Source organism: Archocentrus centrarchus, chromosome 15 (assembly GCF_007364275.1).
Source record: "Archocentrus centrarchus isolate MPI-CPG fArcCen1 chromosome 15, fArcCen1, whole genome shotgun sequence".
NCBI classification, from domain to species: Eukaryota; Metazoa; Chordata; class Actinopteri; order Cichliformes; family Cichlidae; genus Archocentrus; species Archocentrus centrarchus.
Genome location: NC_044360.1, coordinates 18,792,669 through 18,817,224, shown reverse-complemented (window position 1 = coordinate 18,817,224; position 24,556 = coordinate 18,792,669). Strand labels below are relative to the sequence as shown.

The 24,556-nt window shown below is 39.4% G+C and overlaps 2 protein-coding genes across 5 annotated transcripts; both read left to right on the top strand.

Annotated features, from left to right (window-relative positions):
* Positions 1-9,809, top strand: LOC115792945 (inhibitor of nuclear factor kappa-B kinase subunit alpha-like). The gene is made up of 22 exons (XM_030747600.1): positions 1-292; positions 748-902; positions 987-1,081; positions 1,192-1,309; positions 1,395-1,464; positions 1,554-1,642; positions 1,739-1,828; positions 1,910-2,034; positions 3,874-3,981; positions 4,068-4,203; positions 4,343-4,543; positions 4,989-5,091; positions 5,404-5,527; positions 7,106-7,257; positions 7,359-7,420; positions 7,505-7,614; positions 7,694-7,743; positions 7,994-8,102; positions 8,232-8,379; positions 8,504-8,553; positions 8,777-8,876; positions 9,006-9,809. The coding sequence occupies exons 2-22, from the start codon at positions 798-800 to the stop codon at positions 9,063-9,065; spliced, it is 2,205 nt and encodes a 734-aa protein (XP_030603460.1). The 5' UTR covers positions 1-292; positions 748-797; the 3' UTR covers positions 9,066-9,809.
* Positions 9,810-12,425: 2,616 nt separating this feature from the next.
* erlin1 (ER lipid raft associated 1) lies at positions 12,426-23,597 on the top strand. 4 transcript variants are annotated; one of them, XM_030747636.1, is made up of 13 exons: positions 12,466-12,525; positions 13,189-13,326; positions 13,422-13,550; positions 13,794-13,875; positions 17,781-17,827; positions 18,133-18,194; positions 18,894-19,019; positions 19,122-19,195; positions 19,909-19,967; positions 20,164-20,255; positions 20,393-20,482; positions 20,594-20,673; positions 21,298-23,597. In XM_030747636.1, the coding sequence occupies exons 3-13, from the start codon at positions 13,438-13,440 to the stop codon at positions 21,487-21,489; spliced, it is 1,017 nt and encodes a 338-aa protein (XP_030603496.1). In that variant the 5' UTR covers positions 12,466-12,525; positions 13,189-13,326; positions 13,422-13,437; the 3' UTR covers positions 21,490-23,597. The 4 variants fall into 4 exon arrangements, with proteins under 4 accessions (XP_030603493.1, XP_030603496.1, XP_030603495.1 ...); XM_030747635.1 differs by lacking the exon at positions 12,466-12,525 and adding an exon at positions 12,532-12,752; XM_030747633.1 differs by lacking the exon at positions 13,189-13,326 and having other exon boundaries at positions 12,426-12,525.
* The last annotated feature ends 959 nt before the right edge of the window (positions 23,598-24,556 follow it).

The window sequence follows — 24,556 nt, the reverse complement described above, 5'->3', positions numbered from 1 at the left end:
CCTGCCTGTCAGAGAGAGTGTACTTTCACTTTACACAGAAATTGAGCTGTTTGTCAGTCGCTGCTGATTACCAGCGAAAACTACAGGAAAAAACTAACACACAAACATAATCTTTAAAGCCGTCTTTGATGGGCCAGTAGGGTAAAGGTAAAATTTCGCGGGTTTAGTCAGTTTGTTTAAACACTACATAAGAAAACGAACCGTAAACAACACTTACAGCTAACTGAAGCAACAATGCTCTGACATACAAAGTAAGCTAACTGTCCTCTGTCGACTCTGAGCTACTGCACAGGTAAGTTGATAATATTTGTGAAGCGAGATAATGTTTTAATTTAAAAGAAAATGTTCAAGTGGTCATTCTGTCGTTGAGTTATCAGACTTAGATTAAATCTAATTCCAGTTCTACAACAACAACAAATGACCAGAACAGCTTGTTAGCTACAGGATTACAGGCGTTAGTAATATTGCAGATGAAATAAAACGTAAAAAAAAAAAAAAAAAAAAAAAATATATATATATATATATATATATATATATATATATATATATATATATATATTAGAATATAATATCCATGTGAAATGGAATGAGAAGGGTTTACTCAGCTTTCTGTTATTTACTAATGAATAAGAATATCCTGTTGCATATGTACATACTGTACAGAGCACCATACTGCTAACATTAACCTTTCATGGTTAACAGATGAAGTGTAAATAATGACTTAAAAACTTTTTTTGGTGTCTGAAGTCCTTCACAGTCTACCTCTGGTGCCCAGTAGCTGCAGCAGACCTGACACTATGGAGCGGGCTGCACTCAAACAGAGCCCGCTGTGTGGCTCTTGGGAGATGAAGGAAAGACTTGGGATGGGAGGCTTTGGGCACGTCTACCTGTACCAGCACCTTGTAAGTCATACATCTGTACATTTTTGAAAACATGAACCGGCCGTGTCTGTAATTTGTTTTACTCCCCGTTTGTATTCGGTTCAGGAGTCAGGAGAGAAGATTGCTGTGAAACTTTGCCGTCTGGAACTGAACTCTAAGAACAAAGACCGCTGGAGCAGAGAGATTCAGATCATGAAGAAGTGAGCAGTAATCATCTGCATGTACTGACAGAGTGTCATGCAAACACATTTCAGCCTTTGTTTTGTTGTTTTCCAGTGGGACAGCATGTTTGGCGCTCTTTCTGTTGCAGGCTAAACCATGTGAATGTCGTTCAGGCCAGAGAAGTTCCAGCAGAGTTGAGCTCTATTGCTTTAAATGATCTACCGCTGCTAGCCATGGAGTACTGTTCAAAAGGAGACTTACGCAAGGTAACGCATGAATATTTAATAAAAACCTTAAACAATGTGTTGTCTTTTAAAGTATTGCAAGTAAATGATACAATTCTTTGTTCAGGTGCTGAATAAACCAGAAAATTGTTGTGGCCTAAAGGAGAGTGAAATCCTTTCACTGCTCAGTGACATTGGTAATGTTTTCATCAGTTTTTACATTGATTAAAAAAGTCACTGTAATGTAATGTGTATGATTTTTTTTTTTTTTTTTTTACAAACACAGGTTCTGGTATTCAGTATCTCCATGAAAACAAGATCATTCACAGAGACCTAAAGCCAGAGAACATAGTTCTACAAGAGATTGATGGGAAGGTAAACTAGCTTTCCTTTGTACATGCATAAACACGTTTCTAATACGTATGATTTGGCTTTCTGTGCCTTGTTTTCATTCTGAAAATATGTTTCCAGCACGTGCATAAAATCATAGATCTGGGTTATGCAAAAGACTTAGATCAGGGCAGTCTCTGTACATCCTTTGTTGGAACTCTCCAGTATCTGGTAAGTGTTGCATCAGAGATGCATTTTCAGTAGATTAAAAATCATGCCCTGTCATTATAAACCTGTCTATATGTGTGCCAGGCCCCAGAACTGTTCGAGAGTAAACCTTACACTGTAACAGTGGACTGCTGGAGCTTTGGAACAGTCATTTTTGAATGCACTTGTGGCTTTCGCCCATTTCTACACCACATGCAGCCTGTGCAATGGTGAGTCAACAGAGCAACAATTCATCGCTCATCTGAATATTCAAGAACCTGGACATTAGTGGAGTTCCAAATTAGGAAGTCCACTAATACCTCTTCACATGAAAGTTTAATGTGAAAATCTCTTGTGCTTTCCCTTATTTTTGTCTTACATATAGTGTTACAATGGTGTATTTTCATAGAGAACATGGCCAAAGTTTCAAATAAAGAGGCCAGTTGATGTAATGGCGTAATCCCTGTGTGCCAAAAGCTCAGGCTGCAAACAGTTGCTTCTTCCTTATGCCTCTGTATGGCGTAAAAAAGAGGGGATATCCATAATATTGTCATCTTGGGCATACAGCTCTGGCTGTGAGCACTGAATTCCCGCCCACTTACTGTTCAAAATCTTCTGTTTGAAAGGGGCAGGCAATCAGAAGAAATTTGGTTTAAAGGGAGAGGAACTAAAACACTTTGTTTTGGACAGTGGGTGAACTGAAGCGTTGCACCGGTATAAACCCAGTATAAGACATGCAATGCCATGAAAAAGTATTTGTCCCCTTTCTGATTTCTTAGGGGTTTTTTTTATATATTTGTTACACTTAAATGTTTAAGATCATCAAACAAATTAGTAATAGACAAAAATAACCTGAGTAAATACAAAATGCTGTTTTTAAATGATGAATTTGTTTATTAAGGCAAAAAAGTTATCCAGACCTACCTGTCTCTATGTGAAAAAGAAATTGCCCTAAATCACGAATTAACTGTGATTAACCAAATTTTTTTGGAAAGCTGAGATCAGTTTTATTTACTACACCAATGCCTGGTTACTGCCAGACCTGTTCAATCAAGAAATCACTTAAATAAAACCTGTCTGACAAAGTGAAGTAGGCTAATAATGATTATCTGAAACAGAAGCGTGACAAATATGCCAAAAAAAAAAAAAGAAATCTGGTCAGGAAGATACAAATACTTTTTCACAGCACTGTACACTATATGGACAAAAGTACTGTGACACATACACATTAAACCTCCAGGAACTGCTCAGCAATGGAAGCAAAGGCCGTGACCCACACAGGTTTTTGTGCTGATTTTAATGCCAGAGGAAGTTTGTAACTCTGTAGATACTGAATGAGCAAAGTGTCTGAGCACTCGGCCACCCAGCTCTGTCACTTTGCGTGGTCTGCCATTTCGTGGCTGAGTTGCTGTGCTTCCAAAGTAATGCCACTTATAGCTCATTGTGGAATATCTAGGGGGGGAGAAATTCCACAAACTAACTTGCTGCCACAGCATATACCAACAGTTTCAACAGTACCACACTCCAATTCAGCAAGCTATTTGGAAAGACCCGTTCTTTCACAAGTGTTTGTAAAGGCAGCTAGATACTCAATTTTTTACACCAGTGGCAATGAGACAGAAAACGCTTGAATTCAAAGATTAAGAGGTGTGACCCAATACTTTTGTCCATGTTGTGTCTAAGTAATATTTTGGACTTTGAATCATGCAAAACTACTCCAGTAGAGTCTAAGAATAAAAATATAGGACTGCAAATTGAAATATCACAGGTAACCGTTCTGATTTTGGCACCTCTGCTTTTCACAGCTGTACAACATAAATATACATAAAGCATCTTAGTAAGGGGTTGCCCCACCACTTTCTGACACAGTAGCTTAAACGGGTATTGTTTATACAAGTCTCTGTGATTCTGGAGGAGTGGTGCACCATTCATCCAAAAGATATTCACTCACTTGGTGTTTTGATGACAGTGCCATGTCTCACTAAAAATTCCCTTAAAATTGGGTCAAAAAGGCCAGAGCATGTGATTCATATGAATTTTCTGCATTTATTGTGTTCCTGTTTTTATAGGACAAGCAAAGTCAAGAACAAAGGTCCCAAAGACATCATGGCAGTAGAGGACATGAATGGAGAAGTCAGATTCTCCACACATCTTCCATATCCCAACAATCTCAGCAGGTATAGATAAAGAGACACTTTTTGTACCCATTAGTCAAACAGCTTTCACTCTAAGTAGCCTCTAACCTCTGTGTATGCTTTCCCAGGCCGCTGCTGGAACCCATTGAGTCTCTTCTCCAAATGTTGCTATTATGGGATCCTGCGATGCGCGGTGGAGGGCTGGATCCTGACACAAATAAGCCGTACTGCTACACGGTTCTGCAGAATATTCTCAACATGAAGGTTAATAATATGAACCTTCCCAGTATGCTGACTCACTTGAACCATATTTTATGGAATGCTTTCTTGGTTTTATTCATGTCACTGGACTAGAGGGTAGTAAGCAAAACAAACCTGGGATTTGACATATTTATTTGTTCAGATCATCCATGTGTTGGATATGACCTCGGCCCAGCTGCACTCGGTGGTTTTGGGTGCTGAGGATAGTTTACACTCCCTGCAGCTTAGTCTGCAGAGGCAGACTCAGAGTCACATCCCCCCGCTGAGTCAGGAGCTGCTGTTGGAGACGGGAATCTCCCTCGACCCTCGAAGACCGCTCGCACACTGTCTGCCAGATGGACTGGTATGTGACACACAAAAACAAATACTCAATGTGAAACAGGTGCAGCCACAGCAAAAAAATATACAGCAGTGGACTACACAGCCTACTTTTTTTTCTCCTTAAATATTTTGGTTTTGAAATGTTGTGGGTTTTCCTGAGTTGCACTGTGCTGTTTTTTCTGGTAATGTTTGTTGTCACATTTAAGCATTCTGGTAAATGTAACTTTATGTTTCCAGTGGATTTTGAAGTGTGAAGTAAGAAATAAACAAATCAGATTAGTCAGTTAGTACCGACAGATAAGCCTTTTGAATGGATGAAAGGGGTTTGCTTCCAGTCTCTCTGCCACATCTGCTATGAATTATGCTGAATAATCCACTGCCCAAGATAGTTATTTATTACCAATGAATCTGAGCTAAGCTTCACTAAAACAAACATATCCAAAGCAATATTCATTCTCTGCTTTCAGCGTGGCTGGGACACCTTTATAGTCTACCTGTTTGATAAGAGCCAAACCAAGTACTCTGGACCACTGACTGCCAGACCTCTGCCAGACAGTGTCAACTTTATAGGTGAGCTATAAAAGTAAATACTGTGCTCTAAAATGATGCAGGGTACACCATGTACAGGGAGGAAACCCAAATTTAGTTAAACCAGTATATCTGTATAAGAATCTTAATTGAAGCTATTCTTACAAAAAAAAAAAGTTAATTACATAAAGTATATAGTACCATATTTATAGTGAGATTTTGGTCTGGCACAGTCATCATTATAGAAAGTCTTTGTGTAGGTTTTTAGAAACATGAAAGCAAATTCTTTGAGTGCGAATGTGTCTAAATTGATGTGCTATTAATGCATCTTTTGCATATTCTCTGTGGTCTCAGTGAGGGAGACCAAGACACAGCTGCCACTGTCTGCTCTTAGAAAGGTGTGGGGCGAAGCGGTCAGCTACATCTGTGGACTGAAAGAGGACTACATTCGCCTGTATCAGGGGCAGAGGTCTGCCATGTGAGTGCATAAAACGTCCACGCGTAAACAAATGTACTACTTAAAATAAATTACGGGAACACTCAATAAGGAAAATAAAACACAAAGTGAGTTAAATCGGTCTTTCTGGTTGGGAAGCGCAAATGACTGTGAATCCATTTCACCTGCTTTGGTACAAATGAATGTGAGAACAATAAGACAACCCCAACAAAAGGCAGTCATAGTGCTTTAGCCTAGCTTGTAGAGGTCCGTGTGCCCCTCCATGGATATGCCTCCTCAGACCAGTGTTAATTTTGACAGCAAATTTTGATTTAGTTTTAGTCATAGTCTTTTGACGAAAATGTAATTTAGTTTTATTCATAATTTAGTCATCTGAATAGTTTTAGTTTTAGTCGTCGACGAAATTATCCTAAGAATATAGTCGACTAAATCTACAGTTGATTTAGTCGACTAAAATATAAGGAGTGTAAAATGCAAATGCTTTTTCTTCAGTTCCCTTGAATTAGTCATTATACACACTTACACAAAATTAAACATTTATTAAAAATTATGGAATATTATTAATAATAGTAACATTAGCGTTTCACCTGCTTCCCACACACCTGATCATTAACACCACCTTACTGAGATAATACGAGCGTTTTACAGCAGGACACACTCTGAAAGGTACAGGGCAGTGTTCAAGACTAAGATTAGGAAAGGCTAATCCACCGCGGTGTGAAGATTTCCTCTAAACACAAATACTAAACTGGGAAAAACACTTTACCCTGCATGACATTAAAATGCTTACCTTTGCATGGAGATCTGGGTGACTGGTTTGCAGATGTTGTTTAAGATTTGTCATGCTTTACCCTAGATAGTCGCCCCACATGGTTTACACATCGTTTTGTTTGTCACAACCTCAAAGGACAAATGTGTCCATACATCGGCTCTTCTCTTTCTCCCTGCTGACATTGTTTACATAACTTAGTTCTATCGGAAGTAACGACAAATCACAGGTTAGTTTGTCCTTCCTGGGTTTAGAGCACATTTACGCAACTGTGCGTTTGATTGGATGTTTTCCTAACTTGTCCTGCCCTGTCACAAAATTAAATAAGTTCTGATTGGATTTCATCCCCACCAAGCATTTTCGTCTCGTTTTCATTCGTTGACGAAAGTGTCAATTAATTTCGTCATTGTTTTTATCATTTTATGTAGTTTTTATTTAGTTATCGTCTCGTTATCGTCGTGAAAAAAAGGGTCGTTGATGAAAACTATGACGAAAATATTTCGTCAACGAAATTAACACTGCCTCAGACCATCACTGACCCACCAAACCGGTCATGCTGAACAATGTCACAGGCAGCGTAAGGTTCTCCACAGCTTCACATGTCACATCCACTCAGTGTGAGCCTGCTCTCATCTGAAGAGAACAGGGTGCCACTTTCATTTACATCAAAGCAGGTGAAATGGATTTGCTTTATGTTTCCTAGCCGGAGAGTTTAACCGCCTTTGTCAGGTGTACACCCTGTGATGATTGAGTGCTCCCTGTGTTTGATTTTTTTCCAGTGGTGTACAATCACACACTGAAACATTTTTAACATGCATGTGTCTATTTAGGCTCAGTCTGCTACGCTACAACACCAACTTAACGCGCTACAAGAACATGCTGTTCTCCCAGTCACAGCAGCTCCAAGCCAAGCTGTCTTTCTTTAAGATGAGCATCCAGCATGACCTTGAGCAATACACCAAGCAGAGGAAGACTGGCGTCTGTGAGTAGCTGTCACTGTCCTGTTGTAACACATGACATGGTGTTAAGTCAGTACTGAAGCCTTAACAGGACTGTCTCTTGTTGTTGTGTGCTTATTTGAAGCTTCAGAAAAAATGCTGAAGACTTGGCGTGAAAATGAAGAGAAAGCTGATGAATATACAAAGGTGGGGCAGCTATAAATTCAGTAATTCTTCACAAACCTTTTCACAGTTATTTAAAGAGTGCTAAGAGTGTTTTTTCTCCTGCAGGTTGCAGATGTGGGGTATCTGGATGAAGAGATAGTGGCTCTACATTCGGAGATTGTGGAGTTGCAGAGGAGTCCTTTTGCCAGGAGACAGGGGGATGTGATGGAACAACTGTGAGTATTTTTGTGGTCCTGATTTATACTGTAGTCCTTTCCGGGAGGTCTGGATTGTTAATTATGTCTTTTTGTTTAGTGAGGAAAAGGCTATTGAACTCTACAAGCAACTTAAGGCTAAATGCAAAAGTAAGTACAAGCCATTACAAAAATAAAACGGCAGAAATAGGCTCATGCTTTGTGCCAATTACAGTGCTGCTGAATCAGGAAATGCTTGTAATACACAAGTAAGAAGATGTGCAAAAGGACTCGCTGATCAAATGCGTCACTGTCCCAAACGTTCTTCCAGATTTTTCACATTTTTAAATTTAAAAATAAAGCAGGATGCATGGTATCAGAATATTTGACATAGATGACTATGTAGGTATGTTTTCTGCAGGTCCTGACCCTCCACATGGCTACAGTGACAGCTCAGACATGGTGAAGACCATACTCCAGACAGTTCAGAACCAGGACAGAGTGCTGAAAGACATGTACACTCACCTGAGGTAAGTTTCCGTTTAACGGACACACACACACACACACACACACACGTAAAGTTCAGCACACCTAAACTATAACTTTACCGTTCCCTGTGAGCTACTTGTGATTTTTCCCATCTTTCTGTCTCTCTGTAGCACAATTCTGGTGTGTAAGCAACGCATTGTGGATTTGTTCCCTAAACTGGAGAAGGCGTTAAAAAACATAACAACTGCAGAAGCAGCAGTGATGCAGATGCAAATGAAGAGACAGAAAGAGTTCTGGTACCTCCTCAAGATTGCCTGTGTAAGCATATAATAGTTGGCACAACAGAAAAATTTCTTGGCTATCAGCAGTATTTTAAGAAAATAAAGGTTTAAATATAGTCAAATGAGGTTGTAGCTAATGCAGGGTGTGGTCGTGTCTTCAGGCCCAGAGCAATTCTCCTTCTCCGTCACTTGTACCGCCGTCCACTGAGAGGTAAGATCTGTTCAGTATCTGAGAAATGCTGTTGAAAGAAACAGCTGCACTGACATGTCACTGACATGTTTCTAGCTTATCTGCCAATTTAAGGATCTTAACTGTAGTTTAGAATACAAGTTTTGCATAAAACTACCACTAGAGGTCACTCTCTAGTTTTTCCAGTCTCAGCTTGTAGAAAAAAAGACTCTTGAGCCACTTTAGAGTCTGCTTTGTCTTTCAGTGAAACGGTTTATCAATTACTGGATGAAAATCAGCGTTATCTGAATCAGCTAACAGCTTTGTTCCAAGACGCTACCCAGGAGATGGAGCACAGTATTATGGTATGGTATAGATGTGTATTGCATGCTCATATAAGCAGATTCCTAAACTTTATATATATAAAAGCATCAATTAACTGCTGAAGAGACTGGCACAAAAGTACCGAGTGAACATGCTGCTTCTCTCTCCAGGATCAGGATTGGAGCTGGACTCAGTACGGTGCGATGAAAGTGCAGCCTCAGATGCACTAGAAGCTCGCCAAAGATCACATACTTTAAAAAGTGCTTTGTCTGAGTCACACTATGAAAGCGCTGTTATTCTGCACAGAGTCATTTACATTTTTGCAATGATGTTAACAAGAATGTATGAAACCGCATGATGTGGTAATCTATAGATCTTTTAATTTCAAGTACATTTTTGACTGTTTATAGATACAAGATATTTATTTTTTTTTGGTGATACTGACTAGAATGCTGCTGAGAAACTGTGCATAATTAAATATGAACACATTTCTAGAAATGCATACCACACGGACGAGGTTTTAAATGTGTTCAAACTGTTTCTTTCTTAGACTATGTTTGGTTTCTATCTGCAAGGGTGAACATTTTTTACATTCATACAGTGGAGCACATGAAATGCAGGTTGAAAATTCACCTTGTAGTTCCTGAAGTTTAAAACACAAAGATGCAGAAAAGAGGAATGTAAAAGAAAAAAAAAATACTACAAAATAGGCAATAGTCTACTATACTGTATTCTGACTGATTTTCAGAGGACTGTTCAAGGGATGAACCAGTGTTGTGTCTGCACATGACAGACAACTTAGTAAAGAAACTTTAGGCACTTTGTTGTTAGCACCCTATTGCAAAAACATTTGTCGCTCTTTCTTTAGTTGTATCTATGAAGAATTACAAAGATAACAGTTTGACAGGCATGAAATAATATTTTTGCACCAATAGTGTGATTCCCAAAGTGCCGTTAGCCGTAAACTTGGCATGGCGTGCAGTGTGTCCTTAAAATCGTGTTAAGCATTAAAAACTATCTACAGCAGATGAACAGTCTCTGAAAGTCATGTCCTTAAGAAACAAACAAAAAAACCCAGCAAAGACCTGATAAAGAACCTGTGATATGCCTCTGGCCCTGCTGTTCACTGAGGCCTCATCAGAAATGGTCTCAGTGGACGGGTGGCTGTCAAGCAGCCATGTTAACTGTAATTTCCCCATTGTGGGACTAATAAAGGTATTCGTATTCTTAAGGAAGGGAAACAGGGATAAAAGGCTGCCACATTACAGAAGAACTGGGTTGAAAATCATTGGCAACAGGTCTTATGGCATGATGAATCCAAATTTGACATTTTTGGTTCAAATCATCAATTTATACAGAGAAAGTACAAAGAGAGGTACAACAGTGAGTGAGTCTACAGCCATCTGTAAAACAGTGGAGGCTCTGTCATGGTTTGAGACTGCACTTCAGCCAGTGGTGTTAATACTGATAGAATATTAAAACTGATAGAATAATGAATACAAAAAAAGTACAGTTAGATTTTGATCCACCATAAATACCATCTGGAAACCATCTGATTGGCATTTTCCAGCATAACAATGATCCCAAACACACTGCCAATGCAGTAAAAGCATACCTGCATAGAAGAACACTCAATGATACATCATTAGTCATGTAATGGTCTCCCAAGAGCCCAAACCTCAACATTACTGAAGCAGCATGGGGTTATCTTGACAGAACAGAACAAAAGGCAGGCAGTCCTTTGAGAAGACTGGAGAACTATTCCTGAAAACTACTTAAGGAAACAAGAATGCTGCCTAAGAGAGTTCAGGCTGTGCTGAAGAATAAAGATTGTCATACCAAATATTGACCTTCACACAGGTTAGACTTGTCCAAACTCTGTTTTGATAAATTACTATTTATTTTCCAAGCAAAATATAAAGTAACAAGAAGCACAAAGGCAGCTCACTCTCTGACAGTATTTACTTCAGGGTAGCATGACAGATGTTTACTTTGATTACACAAACATGTATGAGTAAGTAATGGATAATAGGTATTGATTTGTAAATACCTAGACATGAATAACTTGAGTTTGTTACTTAATATACTGCAGTATATTTCTAATTAACTAGGCAGGTTTTTCTCTTTTCAACACCTTTAATGATAAAAACACATTTTGGGGTCAACTTGAAAGAAAGGCAGATGTGAAATGTAAAAGTAAGGTCAGAGGTCAAATGTGACATGATATTTGAAGGCAAAGATACTGTTATATTTAGAATCCACATATACCAGTATCATTTCCTAAATATTGCCAATAAACAAAGGCTGTAGAATTTTAAGCAAAGTTGTAAAGATAAAAGACATTTTATGAAAGTTTGACCTTAAAGATGAGGTCATAGGTCCAAAGTAATTCTCCTTATTTAGAATCCACATATATCATTCTCTATATGCATATATGTTAATACAAACAATGGCAGCAAGACAGGTTTAAATAGCTTAATATAGCATTATTACTTTGACCTACAGATTAATCTAATGACCTTGAAGGAGAGGCCAGAGGTCAAATGTGACTTGATATTTTAAATCAAATTAAATATAGTACTCTCTACATGTTGAAAATGCATAGCACACTTGTGAGAATCAGTTTCTAAGTTATAAGGCTTTTTGTCAATTTTCAACCAATAAATCATTAAGTTGACCTTGAAGACCTTTGCGGATGTAAGCCAAATGTTCACGAATTGTTAACATGACTCCAATCTACTCCCCTACAAGCTTTTATCAGAATTCATTCCAAACTTTTTGAGCTATTTTGTTTACAGACAAAATGACACATATGCATGCATACAAACACTGCCAAAAAGGTTGGCTCTGGATTTTTGCACAGTACTGCAACTCTATCACAGCTCAGTGACCTGCATTCAGGAGAGACAGGTGAGGCAGTGCCTCACCAATTAAGTGTTTGAATATGGTGTGACTCGTGAAATGTATATACCTTACCAAAACAGCGGATTGTCTGCAAGGATGTTGGCCCCTCTATGAATACTGTTGCCCCTCACTCAGAAAAATCCTAGATTCGCCACTGCAAACCTCACCGCACATCTGTCACAGCTTAAGTTACAGTGCATTTTTTTGTTGTTGTCACTCTTTGATGGATGCACCTCCCCACACCCGTTTTAGTTTCCCATATCTGATTTCCTAATGCCGTACAGGCAGCATTATCTTAGGTTCACACTTTTTCTTGTATCTATAAAAAGTAATCATAACAACAGACAAATACATAAATCATGACAGAGATTTTCATGTAAACAACAACAGCTACTGAGCAAAAGATTACATGGTTACAAGATTTTAATATCAGTTTTTATAGTATTCATACAAAATAAAGAAACGAAAATAACATCTTCAGGCTCCACTGGTCTTTCAGGCCATAAATCAACAGACTGGCGATTGTTTTATATTATTACTTTAAAAAAAAAAAACATTTATATTGATAGTGATATATTCTCGTGAAGCCATTTGACTGTCGTGTATTTAAATAAATATAAAAAGTTGACAAACCCCCCCATAAACATCACCTCCTGTATTTCCGAGTGTTCCTGACGGCAGCCTAACGCAGTGAGTCAAAGCGGGACTGAAACCTGTGGGAGGCGGGACAGGGGGGTGGGCTGTTGAATGCTTAGACCATAGAAGGGGAGACGGTTTGCTATAGCGGTAAATTTACATATTATAATCCTGTCGTTTAGTTTACACAGTAATCTATTATTTGATCGTACGTACGTAGACAGTTTAAAACGTTTGCAGCTTAGCAAGCTTACGTTAGCATAAAGCTACACTGAAAGAGTGCTGCACTTCCGAACCCACCCAGCGAGAGCTAGCTAGCTAGCTGGCTAGCTAGCTAATACAGTCAGCTAGGGTAAACGTTACCGACCGAGTGTTGGGTAAGCGTTTGTTTGCTTTTGCGGAATTAATTTATTTTAATGTTAGAGTTACATTGGCGTGTGGCTTTGATGCAGATGTTGCTTTGTAAGTTGGCCGAAGAGTTACTCGCTTGTTACCTTTTCAAGTCATTTTGCAAGCTAGTCGTGCCTGTCAGCGTTAGCTGTTTAACTAAAATACACGTGAAGTGCACTTTAACTAAGGGAATCTGTTAACTGTCACTATTAGTGTTGCTATAAATGGCGTGTACTACAATGGCTGGTAAAGCAGCTACTTTAGACATCAAAGCTTCCATGTTTCTCCCTAGGTGCACCTGTAGTAAAAGCTGACCGTCAGCTTGGTGAATATAAAAGCTGTATAATGTGTGTGTGTGTGTGTGAGACGACCGTGTAATGATTTTTTTAAATATTACTTTCATTACAATGTAATGAGAAATAGGATGCATGGAGCAGAAGATCAAAGCCATTTAGAGCTGACCTTAAAGTTACTGGACGTTAAGTGGCAGGTTTTATGGCAGAGCTGATGCATTACAGTGGGTTTACCTAAGAGTCTGACTGCATGTACTGCTGTGTACAGGTGTGATGGTTTCCTGAGTACTTACTGTTGTACAATACAACACTAAATACTCAGTGTTGTATAAATATTTCAGTATTTCCTTTTTCTGCCTGCAGGTGAGTGCTAGTAAGGATGACGATGCCGCATGTAGGGGCAGTATTTGCAGCAATAGCAGGAGTGGTGGCCATCATGTTGCACTCCTCTATTCACAAGATAGAAGAAGGACACCTCGCTGTGTACTACAGGTATGTCAGCACTGACCCATCAACCCGGTGTCTGATGGAAATTATATATATATATATATATATATATATATATATATATATATATATATATATATACTAAGAATGTGGGGTTATTTGAAAGTGGTCTGTTTCTAATGATAGATATAAATTTATCTGTCGTCATCTTTTGTCCATGCTCATTAAATATATGAGTAGATAATCAGATATTGGGAACTCTGACCAAACAATTTGTATTTGTTTCAGGGGTGGGGCATTGTTGACTACTCCCAATGGACCTGGATATCACATTATGCTGCCTTTCATTACCACCTACAGATCAGTGCAGGTGAGGCTCTTTTTCCAGCCCTGAAACTTGTTTTTTGAGAAAAGGCATAGCTAATGTAATAGTCAAACAGGAGGTGCCTGCGCTTTAAAACTAGAGTGGGATCTTCTATAAATAAGTCTGCTACAGCATGCAAACAGTTGTTATTCAACCATGGCTGCAGGGGCTCTGTTTTACACCAAGTAAATGGAGCATTTACATGCCACAGTATATACAACTGTGGTCAGAAGTTTACATATCTTCATCGTGCGCGTGAGTGTCATGGTAATTTTGGACTCTTATTGATTTCTTTGAACTGTTCTTTTTTCAGGGTGGAATAATTGTACAGAACACATGTTTAATGACTAAAAAAACAAGAATTGGCTGCACAAATTTGGATTCTCTCTAATGCACACAGGGTCAGAATTATACATACAGGCTCAGATGTATGCAACTTGCTAAGGACCATTTGGTTAAATGGCCCTTAGGAAGTTGCACCTTAACTTTTGGTAGCCATCAGAGAGCTTCTGGCATAATTCTGGCTGGATATCTGACCAGTATTCTTGGGAGAATTGGTGGAGTTCACTTAATTTGGTTGGTTTCCTGTCACAGACCCAGCTTTTAAGCATAGTCCACTAATTTTCAATAGGGTTGAGGTCAGGGCTTTGGGAAGGCCATTCCAGAAGCTTAATGATAGCATCCTTTATCCATTCCAAAACCAGTTCTGATGTGTGTTTGTCCTGTTGGAGCACCCAATTGTGTCCAAATTTCAACTGTTGAGGTGTTGATCTGAGGTGAAGATGAAGAATTTGGAAGTAGTGCTTTTTCTTCATTATTTCATCCACTTTGTGCAATGTACCAGTAACATCCATCCATTTTCTTCTGCTTATCCTGTTCAGGGTCATGGGGGGCTGCCATAGGGTGAGAGACAGGGTACACCCTGTAAAGGTTGCCAGAATGTTGCAGGACTAACAAAGAGAGACAGACAACTATTCACATTCACACCTATGGGCAATTTAAGCCGCGTTTCCATACGGAGCGACTCGGCGTGGGTCGCCGTGGTTTGATGGCGTTTCCATTAGTAACTGGTAGAAGTTTGCAGGTACTTTTCCGTACCCACTCACCCGAGGTTCTGAGCAATCCGAGGCGATACAAAAATGTGACGCGGAGGACAGCATGCCACTGATTGGCCAGGGAGTGTCATCACTAGCGGAGCCATGAGAGCGACTCCTTCACCAGAATCAAGCGTGCCATTTTTAAAACCCAACAGCAAGAAACTGGAGGCACGCAAATCACTGGTTGAATGCCCAGACCGACAGTTTGCAGTGGTAGTTTTGCAACATGAGAGCCATCTGAAACACTCACACAGCATACATGTTGAACCCTATAGTGCCGGGCGATCGCTGCTGAAGCACCCGTTACCTGTCCCTACAAGCCGAACCGCTGGTTAGCACAGAGCCGGAGGGCTGATCAAAGGAATTTTGAATTACCGTAATAACGTGACCGTTTGTCCTATCGGAAAAATTCAAACAATTTCTGAAAGCTGAGAAACTGCACTTCACAACCAACATAGGGTATTACTGTGGTTTTATTACGGTAATTGTTGCCTTAAGTCCACAAACGGCGGCTCTTTTGAAGTACACTGAGCCGATTATGACATGTTCGGGGGTATAGGGTTATACTTAACAATGATAACCTTCATCCATTAAAATATTGTGCAGGGGACTTATGCATGATGATGATATTAAACTGGCATTAGCTGTTAGCTTCCCTCTATCTCATCCATTGTTGTGTTGTGTTTTGAGCCGCATACGAGTTACATCATGAGACTACTGCCCGCGCTGCTATATTGACTCCTACACTGAGGTGGTCCTCAATTGCAATGGAAACACAACACGACCGTGCCAAGTTGTGTGGACTGAGTCGACCAGCGCCGAGTCGTTCTGTATGGAAACATGGCTTTAGAGTGACCAGTTAACCTAACCCCAGTAACTGCATGTCTTTGAACTGTGGGAGGAAACCCATGCAGACACAACAACTGCAAACTCCACACAGAGAGGCCCGGGCCAAGGTAGACCTTCTAGATGTCTAGCTGTGAGGCAGTAGTGCTAACTACCATGCCACCGTGTGTGTACCAGTAACACTGGCAGCAAAACAGCCCCAGAGCATGATGCTACCACCACCATGCTTGAGAGGTGGTGCAGTGTTCTTGGGTATAAAAGCCTCACCTTAACTCTAAACATACCTCATCATTGTGGCTAAAGAGCTCAGTCTTTCTCTCCAAAAGTCATTTGGCTTGGCTGTGTGGGCAGCTGCAAATATCAGTTGAGCTTCAAGGTGTCAATTTTGGAGCAGGAGCTTCTTTCTTGGTCAGTCCACGCTGATTAAAACTCTTGACTGTGGTTTCTAGTTCATGGCAAGCTTGAGCCTTGGTAATTCCTGGGTTCTTCCTAACCAGTTTCCTCTCATCTAAGGGTGACAGTTTGGATTTTCTTCTGGAACTTGGCAAAGTGATGATGCATCAGAAAAACTTGTACTTATGTATAGTTGTTTGTACTGATGATCTTAGAGTCTGCAGTTTAGAAATCGCTCCAAGAGACAATATTTCTTCTTAGATCTTCACTGAGTTTCTTTGACTTTCTCATGGTTCTGAGTATTGGTCAGTCTAATGAGCACTGCCAAGCAAATCCTTTTTATGCAAGCAAAAAGAAACTACCAGCCGTAGTTAGTCATGGTGACTAAAAACAGGTTAATAGACCTTGGTCTTGTCAAGTTAAAGACATTGTAGAACCTTCAGCACCACTCAAGCTTGTGCACCCAGTTCCTGTTAGTTCCTATTTTTTAAAGTCATTAATGATGTATGCTGTGTACGTAAACTTCTGACCACAACTGCACATATGCTAGTTTATAAATTGTCTTTAAAACATACAGTAGTCTTTATTACAGTAAAAACTCAGAGCACGTCCTACACCAAGGCTAAATCTCTCTTTTGCAATTTAAAAGAAAATAGTCTGGTTTCTTCCTTTGACCAATCCACACCAAGTGTGATTCCTCCAGGTCAGCACAAACTTACTAACAAGCAGACATTTGTCAGTGATCACTTACTTCCAGCTCAGCTTTCACCTTGGCAGAGGAATTAGGAGAATTTTCTTTGCAACAGCTGATTAAAGATCTTTGTTGAAGATCTTTAATCAGTGGATTTTATAAGATTTTCAGGAATTGTATATTTATGGATGGATGGTGAAATTTAATTATTAAATTCCAATATTTTGTAGCTATTTAGAATCAGTTGGACCTGATAAGTATAAAAGCTAAGCATCATCTTTGAACAAAGTAATTAAACATACACTCACTGGCCACTTTTTTAGGTACCTTGCTAGTACCAGGTTGAACCCCTGTTTGTCTTCAGAACTGCTCTAAATGGCACAGATTTAACAAAGTACTGGAAACATTTCTCAGAGATTTTGGTCCACATTGACATGGTAGCATCACAGTTGCTGCAGATTTGCCGGCTACACATCCATGCTGCAAATTTTCCGTTCCACCACATTCTAAAGGTGCTTCATCAGATTGACATCTGGTAACTATGGAGGCCATTTGAGTACAGTGAACTCATTGTCATGCTCGAGAGGAGCAGTATCCTGCTGGAAGCAGCCATCATAAGATGGGTACACTGTGGTCATAAAGGGATGGATGTAGTCAGCAAGAATACTCAGGTAAGCTTGGTGTGGAAATGATGTGGAAGTCCTGGAAATCAGACGAGATAGGGTGTGCACAGGGTGTTTATGGCAGTAAGCATAAAATATCCCCCACACCATTACAACACCACCACCAGCCTAAACTGTTGAAACAGAATATGAGTGCTCACAGATAAGTATCACAAATATTTGTGTATCATTGTCACATGATGTTTTGGATTTTTGTTTCAGACTACACTCCAAACAGATGAGATCAAGAATGTGCCTTGTGGGACAAGGTATGACTGAGCTTCCTGATTTAGCTGTTTAGAAATTCATCCCAGCATGAAAATGAAGACTATGAAGGAACACATAAGGAAACTTAAAAGTGTTACACAAATCAAAATATCTTTGAGATTTTAGAAGTAGGCATCTTTTGCTTTGATTATAGCTTTGCACATTCTTGGCGTAATCACCTGAAATGGTTTTCTAACAGTCTATATATATATGTATGTATATATGTGTGTGTGTGTGTGTATATGTGTGTGTGTGTGTGTATATGTGTATATATATATTTACAAGATTTGTTTTTTTTTCTTTGCAGTGGAGGTGTGATGATCTATTTTGACAGGATAGAAGTTGTGAACATGCTGGTCCCCTCAGCAGGTATAACAGCGTTTTCAGATATTTTTTTTTCATCGCAAAAGTTTTTTTTTTTTTTGTTGTTGGCTGCTTGGCATTAAAGTAACTGTTAGTAGTGTGCGGAAGAGCCGGAATCAGTCATGCCTGAAACATTACTTTTACCACTGTATGAGCTACCTGGTTATTATTTGCCTCTTTGAAAGGACTTTGACAGTGGGCTCTGTTTCTGTGCTGGTGGTCTGGATCTGTCTGAGGGATTTCCTTCTTCCGGCTCATTTTGAGAAAAAGCTTTTTCTTTTTCATGGACTTTTATGTCTTTATGTAAATTGGTGCTGTTGCCACAGTAGAGTTTCCTTTATAATGCATCACTGTTTGCAGTGTTTTCACTTACAGCTGTAAAGTGCCTCTATACAAGCAGGTATGCTCTGTTTTTTCACTCACTGCAGCCCACATGGCTCTGCTCAGTGCTGCTGAGTCACGTGAATGCAGGACAACTAATTACAGCAGAGGAGGGGGTGGAGCAAAGTGTGCCTGAGAGGCAGCGTTTGCACAGACATGTCTCCTTTCTGATGAATGGGCCCAAGTACTGAACTTGGAGGAGACAAACAAACTAATGCATCAATCATGTCACTCTAGTATCGATCCAATACCAGTGTCAGTGTTTTGATACTAATTGGATCCAACCCGCCCACCCCAATAATGTTACTTTTGTTCTATTTGCAGTGGTGGACATTGTGAGGAACTACACTGCTGATTATGACAAAACTCTAATTTTCAACAAGATTCATCATGAACTCAACCAGTTCTGCAGCGTGCACACGCTACAGGAGGTTTATATCGAGTTATTTGGTGTGTACATTTTGGTTGCATTTTACTACAGTACGTCGTGTTTGTTCATTCCTGAAATTCCTCAGATGATATATCAAAACAGTTTCTGTTTTTGCTTTGTAGACATTATAGATGAGAACCTGAAGACTGCATTACAGAAAGATCTTAATGCTATGGCACCTGGGCTTACAATACAGGTACCTAAACACACACATTGCACGTAACCTGCACATTTTCAGTGACATTATCGGGATAATAAAATCAGCTAATAGGGTTTGTGCTGCATCAGCTTGGTTCTCCTGAAGTGAGAGTTCACCGTTCCTCATTCTGTCTCTTTCATCAAGTCAGTGATAAATTAATAGTCTAATTGAGAAGGGTCAAACTTATGGAGAGTAGATATTAACATTTGTACTCACTAAAAAGGTTACAAACTGTCTGGGGCTTTTTTTTTTTTGGCTTTTTTTTTTTTGGCTTTTTCTTGGATTTCATGGATTGTTGATTGTTGTTCAGCAAATACCCCAAACGTATTGCATGCTGTTCTCCTTTTATTAAACATTATATCCTGTGTTGATGCAGTTAACGCTCAAAATGAATTTATAGTTTCTTCCAACAACTATAAATTCATTTTGAGCTGCAAGGTTACTGTCTGTTAATGTTTGTTTAATGACCCTGCTCATGAGCAAGGTCCATTAGTGCACTGCTACAAAGAAACAGATGGTAGCATGTCACCCAAACAATGCCCCCCCAGCCCACAATCTCCACATTTAAATGAAATCAGTTTGAGGTGAGGGGTTTAACAGTCCAATTGTGGGCAGATAGTAGACTATCCAACCTGTTTTCTGTTTCTTTTTATTGTGAGCAAAAGGTCACTTTTTTCTCTCCTTTTTCCTTTTTCCTGTTTCCAATGAAGGCAGTCCGTGTTACCAAACCAAAGATCCCCGAGGCTATCAGGAGGAACTTTGAACTTATGTGAGTTCGTACAATTGTGCTCATTACCACAAACTTTGTGCATGTTTTAGTTTCTCTGACGTCCTCACTCAATTCAAGTAAGACTACATGCAAAGCAAAATATTTGCAAGAACCTAATTTGTGTGTGTGTGTGTGTGTGTGTGTGTGTGTGTGTGTGTGTGTGTGTGTGTGTGTGTGTGTGTGTGTGTGTGTGCAGGGAAGCAGAAAAGACTCGTCTGCTAATAACAGCTCAGACTCAGAAGGTGGTGGAAAAGGAAGCTGAGACTGAAAGGAAGAAAGCCATTATTGGTACATGTGCTGTTTTACTGTAAATCAGTCAGTTTTTATTTGCATGACTGGTCAGTGCAATTTTAGCAGTTTGCGTCTCAGAGTTATTCATGTGTAACCCCACTGCCAACTGCTGCCTTCACTTTTCTGCCCCACAGAGGCTCAGAAAGTGGCTCAGGTAGCAGAGATCCAGTTCCAGCAGAAGGTGATGGAGAAGGAGACAGAGAAGAGAATCTCTGAAATAGAGGGTCAGCCTAAACTGCTTTCATTCCTTTCTGTGAGATTGATATGTGCGCTCCTCTGAGTTGTGGTGTGTTGGTTTGTCATTTGTCTCATTCAACAGTGTTTCGTTGTTTCAGATGCGGCCTTCCTGGCCAGAGAGAAGGCTAGGGCTGATGCAGAATATTACACTGCTGCCAAGTTTGCTGAAGCAAACAGGGTAAGAAAAAATAAACAGTTTAAACACTTCACTTTTAATATCAAATGCAGTCATCACACATTGCATAGCTTTAAAATAATAACACTTTGCTGAGAGGTGTTTTTGCAGTGGCCACAATAATAAAGAAGCGTTAGAGTGTAACTGTTATATGAATATAATCATAGTGGCATCATTTCAACTTGTTTATTTGTAGAACCCAACAACCCCATTCATCCACACATACCTGCTGCAATATTAATCGGTTCAGTCCACCTGACCTAAACTTGACCACCAACTTTAAATAGATGCAGACTTTTTAAAGTTACTTCAGATGTTTGACTTTTTCCCCTCAATGTCCTTTCCTACCTGTGATGGACTCTATTAAACTGGTTGATGATGACATCTTTATGTAATTAATTAATTACCATCCCCCTGACCAGAGATGGCTCTTGAAGCACCTCTTCTTGATCAGTGATAATGTAATTGACCCCTTGGTTGTCACTGAAGTTGCTGGAGCAGCAGTGCTGTATTTATTTTCAGCTGTGTGTAGTCATATTAAGATTAAGCATTTTTTCATAAGTAGTGATATGACCCAGCACTAACCTAATCCTCGCACACTTTTGTCTTTCTTCTAAATCCTTCTAGCTGAAGTTGACGCCCGAATACCTGGAGCTGATGAAGTACCAGGCCATAGCAGCAAACAGTAAGATCTACTTTGGCCAGGACATTCCTAACATGTTTGTAGAGGGAAGCAACGGTCCCCCTAAATCTCCGCGCTCCCCTCCGTTACCGAATGCTGAATCAGACTTCTTTAAAGCAAAGCCAGATGGGCAGTGAGTCCACCAACGCTGCCTCTGCACAGGACCGGAGCCTAATGAGGAATTGTCTTGTCACTGGGGTGGAGAGCACTGAACTGAATATAATGGGAAGGGTAGCTTTTCAGCTAGTTTGGTGAACAGCACGTTTCAGTCTTAAATCTAAAGAGTGGGAGAGGGTTTTAGGTGAAAGACAGGTGAAAGTGAGTCAGAGAAGGTGCAAGGTGAAAAGGAATTTTTTTTTTTTTTTTTTAAACCTTCCACTCTTTTTGAAAAGACGAGCTTTAGAAATGAGATTAATGCCATAGTTAAAAATCAAAAGCATAAACATGCTAATGCCTGAGAACGTTGACAGCAATTATTTGCCCTGATTTACATTTGCTTGCAATCAGTGCAGTGTTTAACTTTGCTTTTGGGGCTGCGTTCTTTCTTCTGTTTTGTTTCAATTTTTTGTATGCAAGAAGAATGATTTGTGGTGAAAATGAGTTATTGATTTTTGAGAAATAATATGTGGCTTAGCTGCACTGGAATCTGACAGGTGACACTAATTAAAAGCTAGATGAACGATGTAAGTGTGTGATGGGGGTCAAGTCATCTCTGTGCCATCTTTGCTTGCACTGAGTTACTAAGGTGGCTGTTCTCTCAAGAGTAGAAGGGCCTGTTTAAGCTGCTGGTGGATGAACTTGAACACTTGATGGGTTATACACAGAAGTGGTTGCATTATAAATATCCAGTTGACTGAAATTATACAGGCATTGCCCAGGGGTATCAGATTGGTGGTGTAGTGTTTTTTTGTTTGCCTGTTTGTTTGTTTTTTGGGTGTTCATTTTGTTATTAGTTTGTTCTTGGGGCCTCCTGTGACACTGACTGTGAAGCAAATGAGGGGAAAAAAGGAAGAAAGTTCAAGATGATTAACTGATTTTAATTATTATATCATAATTCATTTAAATTAATAGTGGGCACTGCAGGAAGTTGAGATTTGCATTAAGAAGTCAGGGCATCTTTCTTTCTGATTGATTGGTTTCCAGAGCCATGCATATCAAAATTTTTAGTTTGGGTTGATTCAGATGATTAGTAGAGCCTGCAGCCAACTCTGTCGTTATGCAGCGTATTCATAAGTAGTTAAATGTAAATTCTCAGGAAATGTATTTAATATTAATAAGAGAGCTGTTTAATGTTCACTCTCCAAATGCTAAAAACAACCATTAATTCTCATTTTCACCATGAGGAAAGCTGTGGTTTGACAAGAAAATGTAAAAGAAACACCTTTTCAGCCGAAATAACGTTTTTAGTTCACTGTGTATTTAAAACAGCTTTCTGTCTGCAACAATACCAATATAATGAGGATGTTGGTCGGCTAAAGCAGAAACAATACTAAAAAAAAATCGACTTGTCAATGTTTACATTTTTTTATGGTAATTCATAATTTGGTAGACTACAGGATCATCAGTCATTTCTCACTGAGATAATTGAAAAGGTTTTACTGGCAGCAGGAGTACCACAGAGCTTCCTGTGATGATTGAAGCTCAGAGGATTTTGTTCAACCTCAAATCGGTTTGTGACAACATGAGTGTGACGCAAAAACAAATTGTTCTTTTTAGATATGAATGTTGATATTGCTTTGGCTTAAGAAAAGGTGCGGGTTGGTGCTAGTTTTAATGTGCTTGTACTTCTTGATTTTGTTCAGCTCTGCGTTTTAGAAACATGGGAATACTACTCAGAAAACAAGCCTTAAATAATATAATGGTTTACCCCAGACTTCAAGGTTCAGTGATTCTTACAAACTCAAAAGCTCCTCGCAGACTTTGAGGACGCGCTGTTCTGTACGGCCTCGTCCTTCTTGCTTCGAAAGACACAACAGACAGTGAACACTACGAGTGTTTTGAAGATGTCGCACTGTTTCTGTGACCTGCATTTGGCAGTTAAATGCTGCACCTCACAATTCCTTTGGTGGTGGGTTTAAATAAAGATGCAAAAGACGGGGGGCATGAATCACTCGTGAAAATGATTTTTTTTTTTTTTTACAATCTGTGAAACATTGTCTCCTTGTTTTAAAAGGTTTATATGCAAAATGTTTTCAAGTTTTGACAATGTTCTTATGTAAAAATAAAACCTATTTTGATACCTCTCTTCTCTCTGCATTGATGTGTGTGGGCATTGTTGTACACTTGAGTGCCACAAGGAGGAGACCAAACGCTGTGGTAGAGCGTTACTTGGTTTAAATACTAGCAGATTTTTTTTTTTTTTGGTCAAAAAATGAAAGAAAAAAATCAGTGTTTTATGAATAAATTAAAGTATAAAGAGCAAATTATAACTTGAATAAGGGTCAGTTGGATGACTTAAAGCTGCCATAACTAAGAGAAAGCTTTGTATAATTTCAGAAGTTATGTATTTATAGAAGTAAAATCAACCAGGAGTTTATACAAAGATTAGAAGCAGCTTTATTTTAAGTGCTAAATCAATCTATGAGACATAACTCCACACATACTGAAGCTGCAAATTAACATTTTGACTGCAAGATAGATGCTTAAACTCTGTTAACTTGTCCCCTTGTTTTATTCAAACATTGTCTATCCTTATATTTCAGATATAGAAATGTTCCATAGGTTTACAGATGGTCAGATTTGCTGACCCACATTTCAGCAGAATCACTGATTTATAGGCCACCATATATTCTAACAGGAGGAATTTACATGATGTGCAAATGTATGTTGGCATTTTATTTTAAAGGCTGGGTGGTTGTGGAAAAGTGAGCACGACTCAGTGAGCACGCTGAATATATAAACACGATCCATCACACAGTCCTTGTTGTTCTAATCCACATAATGTGTTGTAAACACTCCAAAAACAGCTCTGTGTGTTGAGTTTGTAAAATGGTCGTCTGAATAAAATAAAACCAGCTCTTCCCTCAGCACAGCCAGTCAGCTGTTTGTAAATGCTTTCCAGGAAGCATTCAAAGTGTGTGTCAGTGCATGTGACCGCTGCCTGAGTGACCAGATGAAGGATAGCTTCCTCTTACGACCTCTCAGCCCCCATGCACTCTGGTATCCTCTCACAGTCAAACCACTGGTCCTTGTTTTCTGGGGGTT